This window comes from Vidua macroura, chromosome 3 (assembly GCF_024509145.1).
Source record: "Vidua macroura isolate BioBank_ID:100142 chromosome 3, ASM2450914v1, whole genome shotgun sequence".
NCBI lineage: Eukaryota > Metazoa > Chordata > Aves > Passeriformes > Viduidae > Vidua > Vidua macroura.
Window position 1 is genome coordinate 8431386 of NC_071573.1, and position 19370 is coordinate 8450755.

The 19370-nt window shown below is 39.6% G+C and overlaps 1 protein-coding gene across 1 annotated transcript in view; it reads right to left on the reverse strand.

The window, feature by feature from the left end:
- SPTLC3 (serine palmitoyltransferase long chain base subunit 3) overlaps nucleotides 1-19370 on the reverse strand; it is an 85317-nt gene that overhangs the window by 23355 nt on the left and 42592 nt on the right. The window contains exons 7-9 of the mRNA XM_053974638.1: nucleotides 14004-14128; nucleotides 11759-11852; nucleotides 3094-3199 (exon numbers count right to left, since the gene is read on the reverse strand). Of these exons, the coding sequence (XP_053830613.1) occupies nucleotides 3094-3199; nucleotides 11759-11852; nucleotides 14004-14128 (325 nt within the window). The remainder of the gene's footprint in view (nucleotides 1-3093; nucleotides 3200-11758; nucleotides 11853-14003; nucleotides 14129-19370) is intronic.

The following is a 19370-nucleotide window of genomic DNA, read 5'->3' on the forward strand; positions in this document are numbered from 1 at the left end:
TGGCTAGATGGACTCCCTCATTTTGGAACACAAACGGAATATATTTGCTCCTAGGCTGGTCCAAGTTAAAAACCAGCTTTCACTAGGAGTTATATTTACTTTTGATGATTTTTTTTTCTTTTTAAGATAATAGAGACATTAAAAAGAAAACAAAAATATACTTAATGCTATTTATTTGACATGTAGCTTGAGTGCTTCCCAAGTGAAGGGGCCAATTTTGCATTCAGTTGTAACCAAGCAAAATCCGTGGTTTATGGTTCCAAACACAAGTCTGATTTCCAGAAATGCTCATGTTGGCTAACAATGACCCTTTTCAAATTTTGCCAGCTGGTAAGTGTAAACATTTTAAGATACTCCTAATGGAAACAGAAGGCAAATTTCTTTCCATACCATAAACCTCACCACACTAAGACTGTGGTGTCCCATATAACAGTGTTTTTTTGAAGAAGGAAAGCTTAGTGTTTCCTTTTACATCTCTGGAAAAGGCATTTCTGTAAAAAATTGCCTGGGCAAACTTGCAAATCAAGATATTTTAACTTGGAGAATGGCTCTGACCAAGTCATTTAAATTCTATATTTGCTGTCTCTGAAGCATAACTTAAGGAAAAGAATAAAAAACAGTATTAACTATTGTAAGAAGAATACATTAACTGCACTCTAACTCCTCTTAAACCCTCTTGATGAATGTTAATTTGACATTTGGTAAACCTTCAAGAAAAATATAATTAGCCAATATGGGGCTGGAAAAATTTAGTCTTTCAAAAACCTGGGCCAAGAAAGGAAAGAACATACATATAAAAAGAGTATTTCTACTTTTTTTTTTTTTTTTTTTTTTTTTTTTTTCATATGAAATGTTCTTTGCTACCAACGGGCTCAGACTGCCCGGGCTGTGAGCCAGCTCCTGACAGTGCAGCGGGGCTCACCCAGCTGCACGTGTCCTGGGCTGGCAGCGGCGGCAGGGACACAGCGCGATGGCACATGGTGGCATTTGCCCTCAAGCCACAGCAGATTTGCTTTACAACCAAACCACACTCTCCAATTTCTAATCAGCTTAGACTGTGAAAACAACTAACTAACTAACCAGCCTAGCTACTGCTAGGGATAGATTCCAACGAGAGACTATTAGAGACTTGAGCTTTGTTTTTTCAGAACCTTATGCCTTTCAGAAGCGTAGACACTCAAGGCATCAGTGGTCTTAACATTATTTAACCTTTATGCAGCTGAAGGAACTTTATGGTTCCTTTAAGTAGGTACTCTGAGGTTTAAGGTGCTTTTATTTTGCATTCCAACAGAAGGTTTTTGAATTCTGGCAAATTAAATCTCATTTGAGAATGAACTGTAAAACTACAGGAAAAGAAAACTCTACACCAAACATAAATCTGGAAATACAGTTATAAGTTAGTATAGTTAAATAGCTGACAATGGGTTTGTTCCACTTCTTGGACTGACCCACACCTCTGTGTTACCAGTCTTGTCATTCCCTAGTGGTCAATATTCAGGGTAAAGGATTTAAAAATGAACAAAGCTCAGCAGCTGGAGCCTTTTCTGCCAGCCATGTGACCCATGGGAACATTTGTCAGTAAAATGTTGGTGGTCCACTTAATTTCTGTGTGATCAAAGTCCTTAAATCCAAGCTTTCTTTTAGTAGCGCCAAGCAATGTTTATTTGTAGTTTTGCTCTGTTTATTCTGGTTGAAAGGACATGTTCAGCCTGCTTTGGATCAGCTGATCTGCTGATCCTGTTTCACCTCTGAGTGACAGGTGTTTAGATAAGGACCAATTTGGTCTGTTTGCAGATGGAAAATGTTAGGCAAAAAGAAAGCACTGGCAACTGTGAAGTTGTGATGACATGAGATCCTAGATTTCTTACAAAAAAAAGCTAATTGGCTAGGCTGTGCCAGCATTTTGCAGTAAAATGGCGTGACTGCCTGTCGAGACTGGTTGTGTTTCAGCAACACTATACAATCCCCACATATAAAGTTTTAATGTCACTTTTATAAACCCTGTCATGTCCAGTGAATGAGTGGTTCTGGTTTCCTTCTCTCTGAGGCACGTGTTGCTACTCCCCAAACCACCCTTGTCCTGCTCCCCCATCTCCTGTCATCACTGCAGTAGCCTTGCCTACATCTCTGCAAACCCTCTTTCTGTTCACACCCCTGTTTTTTCAGCCCTTCCTGGTTTCCCTTCTCCAACTCCCACCCATGAGCGGCTCCTCCTCCATGAGCAGCTCCTCCTCCATGAGCTCCCTGGATGCCTTCCCAACGACCTCCTCCAGACTGAAGCAGTTGCCAGGATGAAGCCCAGGATGATGGGCCTGGCTGGTGCCACTGCTTTGCTGTTCAGCTCCAGTGAGTGTTTGCCTTTCTGGCTGGGTGCAAGCTGCACCACACGAGTGCACTACACTGTGTACCTATCTGACTTAGGTGCTCTACAGTTACATTGTATTATTGAAGCTGCTATCAGATGAATTCTCAAAGGCACTTTGCTCATTTGAATTCCTCCAGGGAAGGACTAGGGCTATGTTAAATACCACTATATAATTCTTTGAAAGCCAGTCTTTCAATTTTCCTGTTAAATTGTGAGTCTATTAGATCCAGCACTAGTTACTAAAAAGGTTCTGATATCACATAACCTAAGTTTAGCTTAAGATTTCAACAGCTGGGCAAGAACTGGGCATGCAGAGCTTAATCAATTCTATGTAGTTGTCTTTTGATCTGCCCACGTGTAACAAACAACTCTAGAAAGCTCGGCTTACTCAGCAGAACTCCTCACCAACTATAGTTCCACAAACTTTATCACATCTATCACAACATACATCACTTTACTTGTCTTGCTTTCAGTATATCTCCCACTCAACTGTGTTGTGCTAAACCAACATTCAGCACAATGTACAGGATCTAATTGGAGCTACGGGATACAAGGTTCAAGCTGTCATAATGGAAATCAACATATTCATGAGATCACAGAAAGTTATTGCAACTTCCACTCTCATTAACATTTCCCTCAGATACCTAGAGTCAGAGTTTGCCCCACTCAATTCATAATTTTGTCCTCAGAAATGATAGAATGCTCATCTTTCTACAACACAAACATACCTGTAAATGCCCTCCACGAGGATGATAATTTTTCTCCATGCTCTGTGAGTGCGAGGCTGTCCATATATTATTGCATCTCTCAGCAACTTCTCGAGGCTCTGCATATCTTTATTTAAAAATAAGAAAAAGGAGGAAGGAAAAACATTAACAGTTTTTTGTCAAGAACTTCCAATTTTCTCTTGGGTGCTATTTTTCCTATTCAGTAAAAGACGACATTAAAAAAAAAGAAGAGTGTCCTAAAGATAAACTTCTCTTATTAGTAGGCAAGACCCACCATTGGTCTGTGATGTGAATGCAATTTAGTGACAAGAAGAGTTACAAAAAGGTTCCAATTATGCACCTGATCTGGTCAACTTCTAGAAATAGCATACATTTGTATTTAAAGGCAAAAGGGAATCACTTTGCTTCAGTACTGAGGCTAACTGCCAGCAGTTCTGTGTAGAGGCTGCTGACACTCATAATTTATCAAGGCTTCAGTGTGAGTTTTGGTTGCTTTCCAACCACAAGCTCACAAACAACAAGCATTTTTCCAGCAAAGGTTTTGATAGGGCTGCCCGAAGCATGTAAGCATGGCAGCAAGAGAAGTCTTGTCCTCCTCAAGAAGGCAAGCAAGTGGAAGGTTGCTGATGAGAGAGGAAGAGGCAGGTGGATACAAGCACCTGGCATGGATACACTAATCTGGTGCCTGAATGCTTGGCACTGGTGGGGCTTCAGTATAAGGAGGGCTTATGATCCTTAGCTGCTTCCTTAAGGGCTGAGTGTGGGTCATCAAAAATATCATGAATAAAAGCCATTGAAATTTTAAAAGATGGAAGAAGCAAGAAAAAATACCACAGAAATAAGGGTCAGACCAAATGTGACTCTCAATGCACCAGCATTCTGGTGTCTCCAGTGAATGGACACTTCAAAAGGAGCTATTTGGGTACTTTTCAGGAATCTGGATTGGCATTTCAAAGTGTTTTCCAAGAACATCCTATAGAGTCTCATAATACCTAAATAACACTACAGAGCAGTTCAAACTGTGGGCTGAGAAAATCAATGGTATTTTTCCACAATATAACCCCATTTGCTTCAGCAACACATCTTAACACAGTTGATACAACCTTCTACAATAGCACAAAGTTAATGTGTAAAATGAATTGTTCTGAGGAAAAAAAATACACCTTAGAAATATTAATATTGATCCATAGGTTGGTTTCTGCCCTAGGGGAATGGAGCCATCTGCACATTAATTGCCCATTGTGAGTAACCTGCGCCCTGAGAGATGGCCAGGTTATGACATGACCCATTCCACATCCTGATGCCTCACCTCTTCCTAGGAACATTCAGTGATGTTGGTGGAAGGTGAAGTTCTCAGTAACGAAACTGCCACTCTGCACCTGACCTAGCAAGTCCCTGCTGTACTCTGCAAAGCACAAAATAGGCATGGACAATATCAGTTGCCCCTTCTTTCAGTGATGCAATGGCCTGCACACCTCAGTGAGCTCTGAGATGGAAAATGCTGCTAGGAATAAAGCAATGCAGACAGCACACTTTCCACTAGATGGCAATCAAGGAAATTAAAGTTCTTTGGTGCTTTATATGGGAAAGTTATAACCAAACTGAGAGTTTGCAACTGCTCACATTCTCTTTTGTTTCAAGTAGATAATATTTAGAACTCCTCTTAAAGGGCTCCATCAGGATGACAGAGAGCTCACAGTAAAATTTGGACACCCCCTTTTCTCCACCACCAAATTATTCTCTACTGATGTCACTGTCTTCTAAATCCTTTTGGGACCTTTGAACCCCTTTTCTGAGTCACACAGAGTTTTCCAATTCAGTGCTCTATGTGTCAGTCCAGATCGGCTCTTGACTTCAGAAAAGTAATTTTGCCTCTGAGCTAAAAGCATGGCTTGAAGATTTAGTTGTTTTAGCACATACACATGAAGAGAAAAAAAAAAAAGGAGAGAGGAAATGAAGTTAAATATATATAATTCTATTTTAAAAATACATGTCTGTGAATAGGTACTCTGTCCGAACTACTGTGGGACATGAGACCTCAGACTGGGGAGAACCTCTCCAGAGACGAGGTTCCCTGATTTTACACATAATATAGTCCTGCTGGAGTACAGGCTAAGAACATGTCTGTTTGCAGGATCAGGGCTAGCTCACTTTCTTTCTGACATCTCATTTTGAAAAACATATATGTTTGACCCTTTCTGAAGCCTGTAATAGTCAACACATACTTTGTTAATGTGCAAATGAATTTTACTGATCTATTAACTGCCTCATTTAGAAAGGGGATATAGGCAGAAAGAAAAAAATCTTTAGTATTCCCCACAAAAAGCTGCTTCTGTTCTTCAAGGTGAAAACAGTGCTATATGTGCTTATGCTTAAGCTTTTCAGAAAGTGGGATATACTGAATGCCAGGAAAAACAACAGCACAACCCAGATGACTTTCAGATATCAAATTATTTACTCATTAAATATAGTTAGATTGAGAGACGTTAGGATATTAAGATGATGAGCTGCACAAGTCCATCTTGAATAACCAGTTATAGAGAAAATAGCAGTCCTTCCTTGTTTGACCATCACCAACCCAGGGTTTTCAGCGGCAATGGCCAACAACTGCTCACCAGCTCAGGAAGTGGTGTTAAGAATTTGACTTGATTAATCAGTCAAAGCACAACCAAATCTATCCATGTTTCACTTTCCACCTTCTCCTTATAGCGTATTTCCCAGATATGGAGGATAAAGTTTCCTAAGAGGGGACAGTGGATCCATCAGTGGGTTGGTGGACTTGCATAATCCTTGTTTAGGATCTCTCATAGTTAAATCAAGAGTAATACCAAGAACACAAACTGCCAGTGGGCTGAAGCAAGTCTGAACCTGGGCAGGCAGCATGTCATACTGCCTCCAGTGCAGGTGGGACAGCAGGCTTCTGGCGGGAGCATGGCATGCTCAGGGAGACACGATGTCTCCACCCCTCAACCTTACACTGTAATGCTGGGGATGTCATCATCATTCCTCTGTGTGGGCTGGAAACCTCCTGTGTGATGTCAGCTGAATCCTGTTTAATTAAAATAAACAGGCTGCTGCTACTCTTGTCACATTCTTCCTTTTGCTTTGAGCTTGTAACTCTGATTTTCAGTTTCTCCCCTTTTGCACTCTCATGCACGGTGGCTACACACAAATATCTATGTTTGGGACATGAGAGTGGTGATCACTGCAGCCACAGTAACAGTCTGAGACTCCCCTCCCTGCCCCTCAATAAATACCGATCTCTGAAAGTAAAGGGCAATGGCTCAAGAAAGCTCCCTGTCCACACCTGGCGAGTCAGATGTCACTTTCTCAAAGCGCAGACACAGCGTGCAGGGAGCAGGACAGACCAGTCTCCTTGCCGTGGCAGCGTCTGTATGTGTCACACGGAATTACACGCCCAACTGGACTAGGCTGCAGTCCACCTATCTGGGCAACAATCTTGTCTCTGATAGTGGCCAGAGGCTTCAAGGAGCACAAAACCTTAGTGGGTAATGTGCCTTTCATCCTGCTCTGTAATAGCTGTAACACTGCCCTCCCTTCTGAAATTCAAGGGCTACCTACACAGTTGGAAAAAAAAATGTCTTGTACTAAGCCACCACAAACTCCTGGTGTTTTGCAACCAAAGAGATCTCTTTCTTATTTTTATCCATTTATTTATCGCTTTCATTTCCCCCCTATTTTATTTGCTTGCTTAATTAGTTGCACTTAGTTTTCCACTTTCCTTTTTTTTTCCCTTTTATTTCCTTCCTTTTAGCTAGAGAATATATTTGCTCTGAAAGGTGAAGGCCTTCTGCCACCTAGAAGTTCCTTCATTATTAACCACAGCTCCTTCAGGTAGCTGTGCATTCTCAAGGTGTCCTCATGGCACTTCTATCTGAACTGCAAAGCAGTAATTTGACTGAGTAGACTGAGAAATGCCAGAGTTGGATTAACATAAATTCACAATTGTTGTCCAATCTGGAAACTGTGTTTTTTATGGAAACCTGGACAGCTCACACCTGCATCACAAACTTGTCATCAACTACTTGATCTGTGAGAAACTAAAAAATCCCTTACTACTTTCACAACATTGAAAAGGTGCATAAGGAGGAGCTAAGAATGTATTGCCCTGATTGTCATTTCAGATGCTGATTCAAGCACCAGATTACAGGCTGGATTTTCACCTAACCAATGTGTTTGGTTATGCTTTGCAATTTCCTGCCTTCCTCATAGGATCACTTGTTCTGACTGCTCAGTGAATGCAATGCATTGCAATCCCTCGCAATGAAGAGAACTGCAGTTTTTTTTTCCCCCATGGCCTGAGGTCTGTACCTTGTCACAACATTCCCACAGACTTTTCATGCAATTGCAAATCTAAACCTGAAAACAGGACTGCTATTGAGTTGCTTGATGCTACATGGGGAAATGTAGTAGAATTAGAAAGAATAAACAAATCTTAAGCCTTGTATGGTGCCTTCTTTTACAGGCTGGTAAGAATAGAACTCACTTGGATATAATTAGTCCATAACACCCTCATTTGTTCACTGAAGGAACACCTGATACCAGTATAAGACCCAGAACTGCTGTGAGAGAAACACCTTGATAAAATCACAGGCTGATTAATAGTTAAATATTTGGTTTTGCTTTTCAGGTTTTATTGGAAGGGTCAAGGATTTTGGCTAATACTTAACCAGATAAAGGTCAGCAGTCCTGAAAAAGGGTTTTTAAATGTATGATGTTAGTAAAAGATTACCTTAGAAATTAAAAAAAAAAAAAAAAAAACAAAACCAAAAACCTACAGTCAGTCTCTCTCCGAGCCAGAAAGTAAAAACATCTGAGTTTAGCCCCCATTTAACTGAGGGACCCTCAAGCCTGTCACTTGGGGAAGGTGGGAGACCAAGACTGGTGAGGGTAGCATCAGACAACTTCTGGCAAAAAAACTAACCAAGGCCAGGCCACTGCTGCCCCAGTGGTGGAGAGATGTTTTAGCATCCCACCTTCTCCCACTGTACACTTGGCTGTTGGACTGTGCTGCTGCCTGCATTCCTGTGCAGCTGTGCAACTCTGTCCTATCTTCACAAAAAAAAAAAAAAAAAAAAAAAAAAAAAAAAAAAAAAAAAAAAAAAAAAAAAAAAAATCACTGCCTAGGAAATGGCAACCTGAGTGATGTCCACACCACAGCAGGGGAGATAAAAGGCAGGTGCTTTATGGGCAGGTCAGAATGATCTTCCATTAAAACACTACTGCATACATTTAGGACTGCTTAGACCCTAAAGTAAAATTGAAAAAAAAAATTAAAATCCCCTAGACCTGTGATTCAGAGCAGGGGCTCTAGGGAGCTGAACTTTGCTGCTTGCACCCACAAAACCTCACAAATGCCTGAAACAGAAAACCTCCCTTAAAGGCCAAAACCTGTGTGCCAATACTGCTATACCCTTAGCAGGGTGAAGACTAGAGACAGTGCTAATGAGAGCCCACAGGAAGGGAAGGCCCTCTTCAGTGGATTTTACTTATGGGGCTAAAATGGAATATTCTCTTACATTTCTCTCACACAGATGATCTGTAGGTGTGTGTGCCTGTGCATTTCTTTCAGCCCAGGCCTGTAAATTCCTGTCTGTTTACAAGGAAGGGATTGTTCACTGCCAGTCAGGATGCAGGGCACATTCCTATGTCCAAATAAAAACAGACTTATAGGTCCACAGCACATTTTTTTTTTCTATTATTCACTTTAAGGCTTGAAAACCTTCTCATACACCCATGCAATGTTTTTGTCAAAAAGGAAAGATATCCAGATGCTTTTTAGTTCACCTAGGAAAAGCATAGATGTGTAAGGATTTTGTCTGTTCTAGAAAAGCTATACAGAATTTTACGGAAAGTGTAATGTCTAAGAGAGCTACCCACTTATTGAAATAGAACTTCATTAACTTTTGTAAGAATAAGAACTACATTATACATAATTAAGGTAATAGGTGAGATTCTTTTATGTCTTACAAATGAAATAATTCTCTATTAATAATAAAATAATAATTATTTACTTTTGAAAGATGACAAATCAGTCCTCTATTACAGATTTCATGGTTTAAAATAAAGTAATAGTTTTACAGAATTAGCTACAGTACAGCCTTTGAAAGATGAAGGTACGTCATAGCAAGTTTAAAATGGTAGATTTTACTCTCTATTCTGTGAAATATTTTTGTCACAGAACAAAGTTTTGTATCATTTTTCTTTAGACAAAGAGTTTTTCAATAACAGAGCAGGGAAAGTAAAGAGGAAAGAGATTTATGCACTTGTTAGAACCTGATGGTGAAATCAATGCTTATTAAAGATCATAAAATGGTAGCTTAAAGTGCAAAGTTTTCTATTCATGCACAGGGACAATACAGCACAAGGAACCTTGCATTCACACCAAGCAGCGTGACATGGAGCATGGCTCAATTCTCCTATTCCTGGGCATGACAACAACAGCACGAGCACAGTCTGACAATTTGGGCATGCCTGTATATGTCACATACCCACACATTAGCAAGAATGACTCTGGGAGCATTAAGAACACGACTCTGGTCTAACTAAATAAACATCTGTCTAACTGAAAAGAACTCTCCCAACCCAAGCTGGAATTTTTGGTTACTTAATTAATACAGTTTTGGTCCTTAATTTTTTTGCTGAACTGACTTGTGTTACACTACTCCCTGACAGACTCAGAGGGTACAAGGCTGTCTGCTCCATTTAAAAAAAAATGCATCCTACAAAGGCAGTCCTGCTGGGTTATGCTTTCCACTGGTATCTACCCCAAAACACATCCTATTTCCCCCAAAGCAAAAGGCACTTACATACATCTCTGCATGTGTGATTTTAGTTGTTAGTGATGTGTAACTCATGGTATGATTAAGGAAATATTAAAAGACACAACTTTCTAAACACAGAAATAACAAGCTGAGAGACTCAGAGTGAGCTGAGAGAAAGCATGGGCACGTGAAGCTTCTTCACGTGAAGTGATCTCTAAATGCAGCTTAGGCTCAAGACTACAAAATTGTGACAACAAAAGCTGTCACTCAATTCCAAACAGTACTTGCAGAAGTTTCCAAAGTTTCATTTTGGAAGTAAGCTAAGGTGATGTCCCAGCAATGGCATATAAGATTGTCTTTGGTAATTAAGATCTTTAATCATGAAACGAATGAGTTTTTCCAAAGCAACTTGGATGGGCTTCCACTGAGGTTTGCCAAGATCCTTAAAGGAACTGTCTGCATTTTCCAGTGCTAGATTAGTGCTGTTTGGGTAGCTCACTATTATTTTTAGGTTCACCCATTATTCAGAAAAGCATCAGCTTTAATTTACTGTCAGTGCAACAGAAGCTGGTTAGGTATCAGGTTTCTGGGGAGGAGAATGAGATACTGAGGAGTGGTTAGAGGCTGAATTCCTTAAAGCAAGCATGACAGCTCCAGGTGATATCTTCACAGCTGAGAGTAATATACTCCTCAAACTGGAATGTTTTCTGAAATGATGCTGGAAGTGACAAAAGCCATCTGGACTGCACACAGCATAGGTGGGTGGAGAGGCTGAATGTTTGGATTTGGGTGTTAAAAGGTCAACCTTCAGCATGTGATGTAACCTGATTGAATGGGATAAGGCTTTGAACAACCAAAGAAAAGTTGAGAAAAGTCTGGTGTGACAACCATGCTTAGCATATCCAGATTTGTGGAAGTTGTCCAAGTTGGGGAATGCTACAGTTATTCTATGAATAATTAATTCTGTAAAAATATTCATGCTCAGATGGTCTTTAATCCTTGAATGATCTTCAGAAATTGCTTCTTGCCCAAATTATGAATTGATATTAATGATAACAACATCATATAGTATAATTATAGTGTGCTTTTCATTCCAACTCATCCTTAGGCCTTTTACAGCATATGCATAATTCATTTTTGCTTCCCTTAAGCAACACTTAGTAACGACAAGGGATTGTATTAGCCATTAAGAAAGGTAATCAGACCACTCTTCTGATTTCTCACCACTACACTAGCTTCTAAACCTTTCTTACAATCATTGCCTGGTGGCAGCAGTGAGGATGGAAAAGGGAATTGGAAAAGGGAAAAGAACAAGCTCTTGTCATCAAAGGCAGTCCCAATGTCTCTGACAGTAACCACAGCAGCTCTAACTAAATAAAAGTTAGCATGAACATTTTAGAAGATAACTATACAATTGCAAAGCTAATGTGTGATTTCTATACTAAAATTCTATTTCAAAGAATATTTAGGATGATGCTGTTGATATAACCATCTGCATCTTCACTATTAGATCCCTGGGAATTCAGAGCAATTGCTTCAAAGGAATGCCATATTAAGGTAATTCTGGTTTCACTGAACCTGCAGAAAACAGGCATGTTTTTGTAAGTATGTTTCTACTGTTTGGGCTACAATGACAATAACAATAAAATTTGTGGCAGCACACAGTCATTCACCAAGTCAAAAAGACACAATAGCAATTATAGTATTGCACTATTAATTTTTCCCATCAGAAACCACTCATAATATTAAACAGTTGATCCTCCTGCCTGGACAAAAGTATCATCTGGCAACTGACAGCAAAGTAAGCATTAAAAGAAATCATTCTTGCCTTTGAGGTGTGTATAACTCTGTCTCTAAAGTTTTCCAACTTCAATACTCACTATTATGCTTGAAGATTCTAATAGTGGCACCTGAAAGCCTCGCACCGAGAACGAGAGAAGTGTGGTTCAACTCATCACTTAAAATGAGGCAGCCCTGTGGAGAAGGAGTACAGTGAGCATCTGCATGAACTGGGAGGCTGCCGGCTCGTGTGCATGTGTGTGCCAGCATACACACGTGCCTATGACAGAGCATCGCACCAATTAAGCTGTAAGGATTAAACATTAAATGAATTTTCTGCCACTTTCCTGAAGGTGCTGGGGTGCACTGCAAAGGCAGGCTGAAATAGTGGGATCAGATTCTCAGGCATTCCCAGGTGATGCACAGGGGTCCAATATTTCCTATAACTGGAAAGCAGCAAATAACCCTATTAAAGACTGAGTGCTTTATAGTAAAATCAGGCAATGTTGCTTCCTCTATCACCTGTTTACAGTCCATTTTGAGTTGTAAGGATAATGCAGCCACCACCCCACATATAAAGACTGTATGACAGTAGTGTAAGGAGGAGTAATACTGAGGCTGGCCTGACATCAGCCCTTCAGACTGCAGAAATGAGATGAGGAGAGACTGATGCCTTGTAAGTCCCACCTCCATTAAGATGTGAGTGAAGTTTAGGAACCAGAGTCTTTCTCTGGTAAATGCATGTAGAGTTGACCTGTAGTATACTTTTTATTAATTAACTCAGTTCAAAACTCCTTTTGTTTTTAGAAATGAAAACAGAAATGCAGGATAAGTAAATTTCTCTATTATATTAACAAGGGGCAGGACTCACAGTTGAAATTCAAGCTTGAACGCTTGTTTAGCTCTGCTTTCTATTGAACATGTTTTGCTGTGTTTCATTACCCAAAGGATAACACATAATTAAATAAAAACTTATTCTGGAATCATAGATTAGGCCTAGGTTTAGAAATACTCACACAATCTCCATAGAGACTGGTTTGCAGAACTAACAGTTGCAGCTTGACAAGAAAATGTAGCTGCTAGGCTTAATTATAGAGGAAAACATAGGAGTAAATCTCTCAAACATAGGGTAGTTGAATAATATTTGTAATTTATATAATAATACATACAAAATTTTCAAATATATATATACATATATTTATTTATTAAAAATACATACAGTAATATCTATATTTGTGCCACTTATATCTATCCCACCTCTGACAGAGGCTTGAATCTCTACATGAAGCCAGGTAAGGGAGGAAAAATGATCATACAGCTAAGAAAAGTGTCACACACTGCATATCTCCAATTTTATATATTTACCTTCATTAATTCTCTGTATCTGTTCCCCTTGAAACTGCTGGACAAGTTCTCCAGCACTGCTGCAGACTGAAGTTCAAGTTCTGGATAAATGAAACAACTCTCCCTGCCCAACACTTGTGTACATGTATTTTAGAGATCTTGCAAAAGCTGCAGTCACTTTCAACAGAGAGTGAAGAAGTGACTTCACCTCTCCGCTGGTGTTTCAGAAGTCTTGGTCATACACCACAAACTGAATCCATTCTACCTTCACCAAGAGGGAGGTCATGATTTGTGCTTGCATGGCACACTTCAAACTGCTCCACACCTGGACAAGCTAAGGAGGAGTTACCCACTTTCCAGCTAGCAGCACAGTGCACCTGTTTGTGATGTCTGCAGCTACCAGTGACAGGATGATGGATATCCATGCCTTTGAGTTAGGTACTCCAAACTGGAGAGGAGGTCCCTTCAGCACCAAGTAAGAACTCAACTTTTGTAACATGATCACAGCTTTAGACTTGCATTTGCTGCCAGCTTTCTTTGCAGGGCTGGCTGGAGCTCTGTTCACCAGGAATGCTAAGCACTGTGCTTTTCCTTTTCTCATAGTGTTGAAAAACTATCCTAATCATCATCTTTCATTACAGGCAGCTGGGCAAAATCTCAGCAAGTAGCCTAAATACTTCATCCCACAACAACTGGACATGGGATTCAACATTTGGTTACTTTTTAAGGAGAGCAACTTCATTAAGAGAAGCTAGAGAGCTGTATCACTGATCCTTAAGCAGATGTTAGGTATGTGTGATAGCAACACTCAGTGCTAGCACAGATGATAAAAGAGCATATTTAAAGTCACAAGGTCATCAGCTTTATGACTCACACATTCCTGATACCAAGCTTTGTTCCTTGATCAAGCCTTTCCACTCACTGAAAGCCCAGAGTACTGCAACAGTAGTTAAAACAATTAATAAACAATTGTTCTAGGTGTTCCTTGAAGGAAGTACTCACCTTTCCAACAAGGGCTGGAATATTCATTGAGTTAGTTGCAAAGCCCATGCCAAACACCATAGCATCTTCCACACCAAGGAACTTGGCCACAAGTTTCTCTAGTTCTACATGTTTGTCTAGCGTGCCTGCAGAAATAAGCACAGGGAATATTAAATCTGATTTAACTGTGAAAGTTATTATGACACAAAACATACAAAAGACCAGGCTAGAAGTGTGTCATTAAGCTATGTGACATTAAGTTCTAATGAGGGTTTTCTATTTGTATCCTGTGCAGGTGGGCTAATGCAAGAGGTGCAAACCAGCTGTGACTAATGCTAACAAATACTGCTGTTAGGGCAGCAAAGCAGTTGCTATGGAAAAAAGCTTCCTTTTCCCACAATAACTTTTGACATAGTTTATTCTGAAGACTAAGTTTTTGTCTTTTTCTCTCCTCTACAATGAGGGCAAAAATATGTCCTTTTTGTAGGAAATACAGGACAAACATTTTAGGCATCCTTGAGTTCTCTCCAGATGTGGAAAAAAAAAAAAGGTGACAACAAAATTCTTCCTTTTCTATTGTCTGTTGATACATGTGTACAAAATTCTTAATTAGGATTTTATATGGATAGAAAAACAAAAGCATTCTCCATATTTTTCTCCTTTGGAAGGTAAAAGCTGTTCCACTCCCCATAACTGATGATAACTCTGCTCTTTCTTTCCTCTCAACAGCAAACGTAAATGATAATGCAACACTAGAGACTCTTCTTTATTGCATATTAATTATCTAATACTAGTGCTTGAAGTCTCCAAACAAGTAAGGTTCTCCAGCTCTCCAACAAAAGCAGTATCCTTCCTGCCCAACTCACAGTGAAGGATGACAAAATACAGAAGGCAAACAAACAAAAGAGTGGTGTTAAGAGACTGAGATAACAGATAGCTTTGAACAGTAAGGAATCATCTCAACTTGCCAGCTCTCTAGTCTTTGGTTGCCTGGCTGTGCATTGCAGGGACCAAGGCAGAAGGAACTCTTACAGGATGATCTGTGGGGAAGAAAAGACAGTAGCCTGTGGATTCTGAGAGAGCATTTCCCCTATGAATAAGGCTGTAATCAGAGAACAGAAGAAAAAAAATAGGCAAGTGAATATGTTACCTCGCTTGCACTGCACAAGCTGATGGCACAATAATATAAAGTGAATTACAATGGATGGAACAAGAAAGCTGTGTTCACTGTGGTGGACAAAAGGCAAATGAGTGGAGGAACCCAGAGGCTTGGCTAGAGTGTCTCAACAAGAATGATGAGTCAGGATATTCTCTTCATCATGGAGCAGAGCTCATTAAAAAAAATCAAATATAAATGGCAGGAGAACAGTTTCAGCAATAGCAATAAGTCAGCTGGTTACAGTGAAGGAGTGTTTTCATTATTTTTTCTCATTAAATATCTGAAGTAAGAATGACATCCATTTGGAAATAGAATGTGACAAATACCTATCAGGCAGGCAGGTAACTCTCCAACTATCAGGGAGATAAGGAGCAAGGATCATGTGGCTTCTTGAAAAACCTGGATTACATGGACAGTAAAGAACAGCAGTACTGCTGAGATTCTGCAGAGCCTTCCTGGGTTGTTCTAGACCTGAGCCTACTCCAGCAGAGCTTCAAGAGTGTCTCTGCACTCCTTGTATCACATTGCATGTACCTGGAGCTGGGTTGTCTCTGTGCTCTGAGAATTAGGTAATGTGACACAGAAAATGTGGCTCTACAGAAACTCCACTAAGTGGGAGCTGAGTCTGTGTGAAGCTCTTTGAGGATGACTATTTTTTGAATTTGTACATCCCAAGGCACACGAGGATATGAGCTGGCTCTGCACACAGCCACTGTTTAGGACTCAGGTTCCATGAAATATAAGCTAGTGTTTCAGAGCTGAGCTGCTCCCTGGAAATGTGGGTAAGAATCTGTCTTAAGGTGTAAGCCCAGCAGGACTCAGCATGTATTTCTGTGGTTCTGTGTTTTTTGCGAATTGGGCCCAGCTAGTCTTCAACCTACAGCACTCATGAACATCTAAGAGTTCCAGCAGGATCAGCTGCCTTAGTGTTCCTTGCAGATGTTATTTTGTCACTCAAGGGCTATCAGCACACCAAAAGAAGATGAAGTCTGAAGTGGAAGCTCGAAGCCAAGCACACTATGGTCACAGCTTGAATTGGAAGGTTTGTGAAAGCATGAGAAACAAGCAATGTGTGCTTTGCAAGGCAGGCATTTTAAGGCATGACACAATAGTCCCTCACTCTTCTAGGGATAAGTCTGACACTAGGGTGGAGTTAAATTGCTTTTTGGGGTTGCATCATATGTTTTCTGTTTTTATAAACAGGAAAGGTCTGACTCAATACAGACTGTTCTGTTAAAACTCCTATTACATGATCAACAAACAAACAGCACATTCTGCATCTATTTTTATTGATTTTGTCATGGTGAAGAATGACTCATTTTGACAATGACTGATTCCTACTTATTATTTACTAATCCTAAGTGCAAATGCAGATGATACTGTACATCACTATTGCCTACAAATCCTGGAATACAAATTGAAATTGTTTAGCAAAACACAATTCTGAATGACAAAGATTTGCAAAATGAGCCCTGGTTTTGAATCATGTTAGTTGTCGTGGCAATATTGTTGGTGGTAGGGTGTTGCAGAAGCAATACAACACACACCAGTACTGTCAGTGGGAGGTTCATGACAGCTGTATTACATTGAACAGAGTTGAAAAAGCATATAATTATGCAATTATTTAATCATATCAGGAGATATCTCTACACAGAATGACCTTGGACACTGTACAAATGGCATCAATTCTATCAACTCTCTGCACTGGAAGAAACAAGTGGTCAGATATGCGCTGCTGGGATGAGGTTTGTCCACTAGCATTCCCAGCTGGTCACAGTTACAACCATGACAAGCATAAACAGCACTACAAGACAGATGCAAATTTGATCCAAAGGAACTGGCACAAGCTGAAACATCTCAGCATCTCAAACTACGTAACAAAGGTAGTAATTACACAGCTCTTCATTAAATACAACCGTAGAGATGTCAAGTAAGGTTAGCTTGGCCCTTAAAATGTTTTGTATTGTGCTAGATTCAAGACCAGTATCATGACCTGATGAATGAAAAGTGATATATTAGATATATCTTTTTAATACACTGTATACACAGATACTTTCTGTGCTTGCCCTGTAAACAGATATTAGAATTTCCCTGCTGACTGAGTACAGCTTGGCTTGACCCAACAAATGAGGATACAACTAAAAAATGTACGCCAAATCACCAGGAAAGATTTAAGACAAAAAAAGAGAAAGGTACCTGCATCTTTAAGAGACAAAATTCTTTTGAAAGTTATTCTTCCCTGCTGAACAGCTGTATGTAATACAATACAGCAGGAATTACTGTGATCCAAGACTATATAGGTATTAAGATCACAGATCATATCAAAAGTGGACTTTCACAATGGGAAAAGTGAAAGTGGACTTTCACAATGGGAACCACCTCCACAGATTCCCACACTTCTCACAGCAAATCCCCTCCTTTTCAAAATCTGATGACCCAGTTCCCTCCATTAACTTGCCACTGCACTCTGGTGACAGGTGACATGAAGTACACTGTGTTTTGACAGGCTTTTTCATACACTTACCCATGCTGTTGAGCTGAAAGTCACTGCCAGACTACTAGAGAGATAAAGCTGGAAAATGGACTTCCCATGATCCGTAGAGTCATTATTTACTTTGACACTTTCAGCTTGGACAAGGTGGTTTATACCACTGGTTAGTCTGCCCAATACAGTCTTTCAGGTTCTTATACACTAATGACACAGACTAGTTGAACTGCCAACACTGGCAACAGTATCCTGTAATAGAATTTTATGTTTGGAATTCTAAGACTCAAAGAAGAGAGGGAAATACCTGCTTGCCCCAGGTTAAACAAAAGCTGGAAGAGTAAACTGATACAAGCAACAAGCCCTTGAAAGAAAAAAGAGCAGCTGGGAACACTGTGCATCCCTGACGTGACTCACGAAGGTGACTGAGAACCATTATACTATGAAAATGAGGGTTTGTCAGCAGCATCCTTGGGAGGGTGAGAAGCAGAACAAAACATCTGAACTTCCTTGTCACATTTGAAACTTAAGGTCACGAACTCACTCTGGTAAGATGCTTGTCACAGATGAAAATATCTCAATTATTGAAAGACATACAAGCTTTTACAAAAAGCAAGATCAGATGAGTTATTAATAGCAAGGTAAAGAGACAGAAGCTGTGGAAATGATCTTATTTCTTTACACTGTGTTACCAGAGCAGATGATGTAGATGGTATCACTGTCCTACAGACCCACTAGTAAAGGAAAGCCTCAACTTGCAGAATGAGACTTGTTGGAAAGAGAGGGAGAGAAGCACACGGTACTGTTATGCAGTTGCCTCATTTAACACTGTCTGTGCAGAAAAGAATCTCCAAATAAGGGGGTTTTGATGAATCATTTGATAGAAAGGAAACACTCAAGTTTTCTTAACATTGCTACCAACTGACAGGGCTTTCATACCACAAAGATGCCGTGGGTGTCATAAATCTAATAATGTACCTGTGTAATTTAGTGATTCTCAGAAAAAAAAGTAGATTAGTTTTAACAGAACTTCCAGCTGAATTTAGATCTTCTGGTTTTTTTTTGGTTTTTTTTTTTGTTTTTGTTTTTATGTTTTTGGTTTTTTTTTTTTGTTTTTGTTTTTGTTGTTGGTTTTTTTTTTTTTTTTTTTTTTTTTTGCCTTTAGAAAAACATCAAATTTCTAGTGGAAATCCAGCATCTTCATGCCAAAGTCTGTATGGCAGCATCTTAAGTATCTAAATATTTGCATGCAGATAACATCATATATATCAGAGATACTTGAGGTATTAAACAAGTCACACAACCCTTAATTCCTATAGATGCCTTCAATTCCACCTGCTATAAAATGGGCTATCCAGACTATTAATCTTGCATTGCAAAGCATACTTTTGCAATGGTGAAATACAAGGAACAAACCTGACCCAATGATTATAAATTGATTGTAAGCTGGATTAGTTATTTATGAGAAGGTAGGCACAAAAAGGAAAAGGATGTCAGTGGACATGACAAAAGAGAATTCTTTGCATACACTGTTTCCTAATTTATACCATACCCTACCAGAAAATAGCTAAGATTATGAAATATGTGTGTATATACATATATACATACATACAAATTCTCATTTTTGTGGCTTCATTTCTTCTTAAAATCTCACTTGGAAACTGTAAATTATGGGACATTCAGTTCTTTATCTCTTTCTCCAAACTGAAAAATGAAACATTTATTCATGTTTTTACAGTATTAT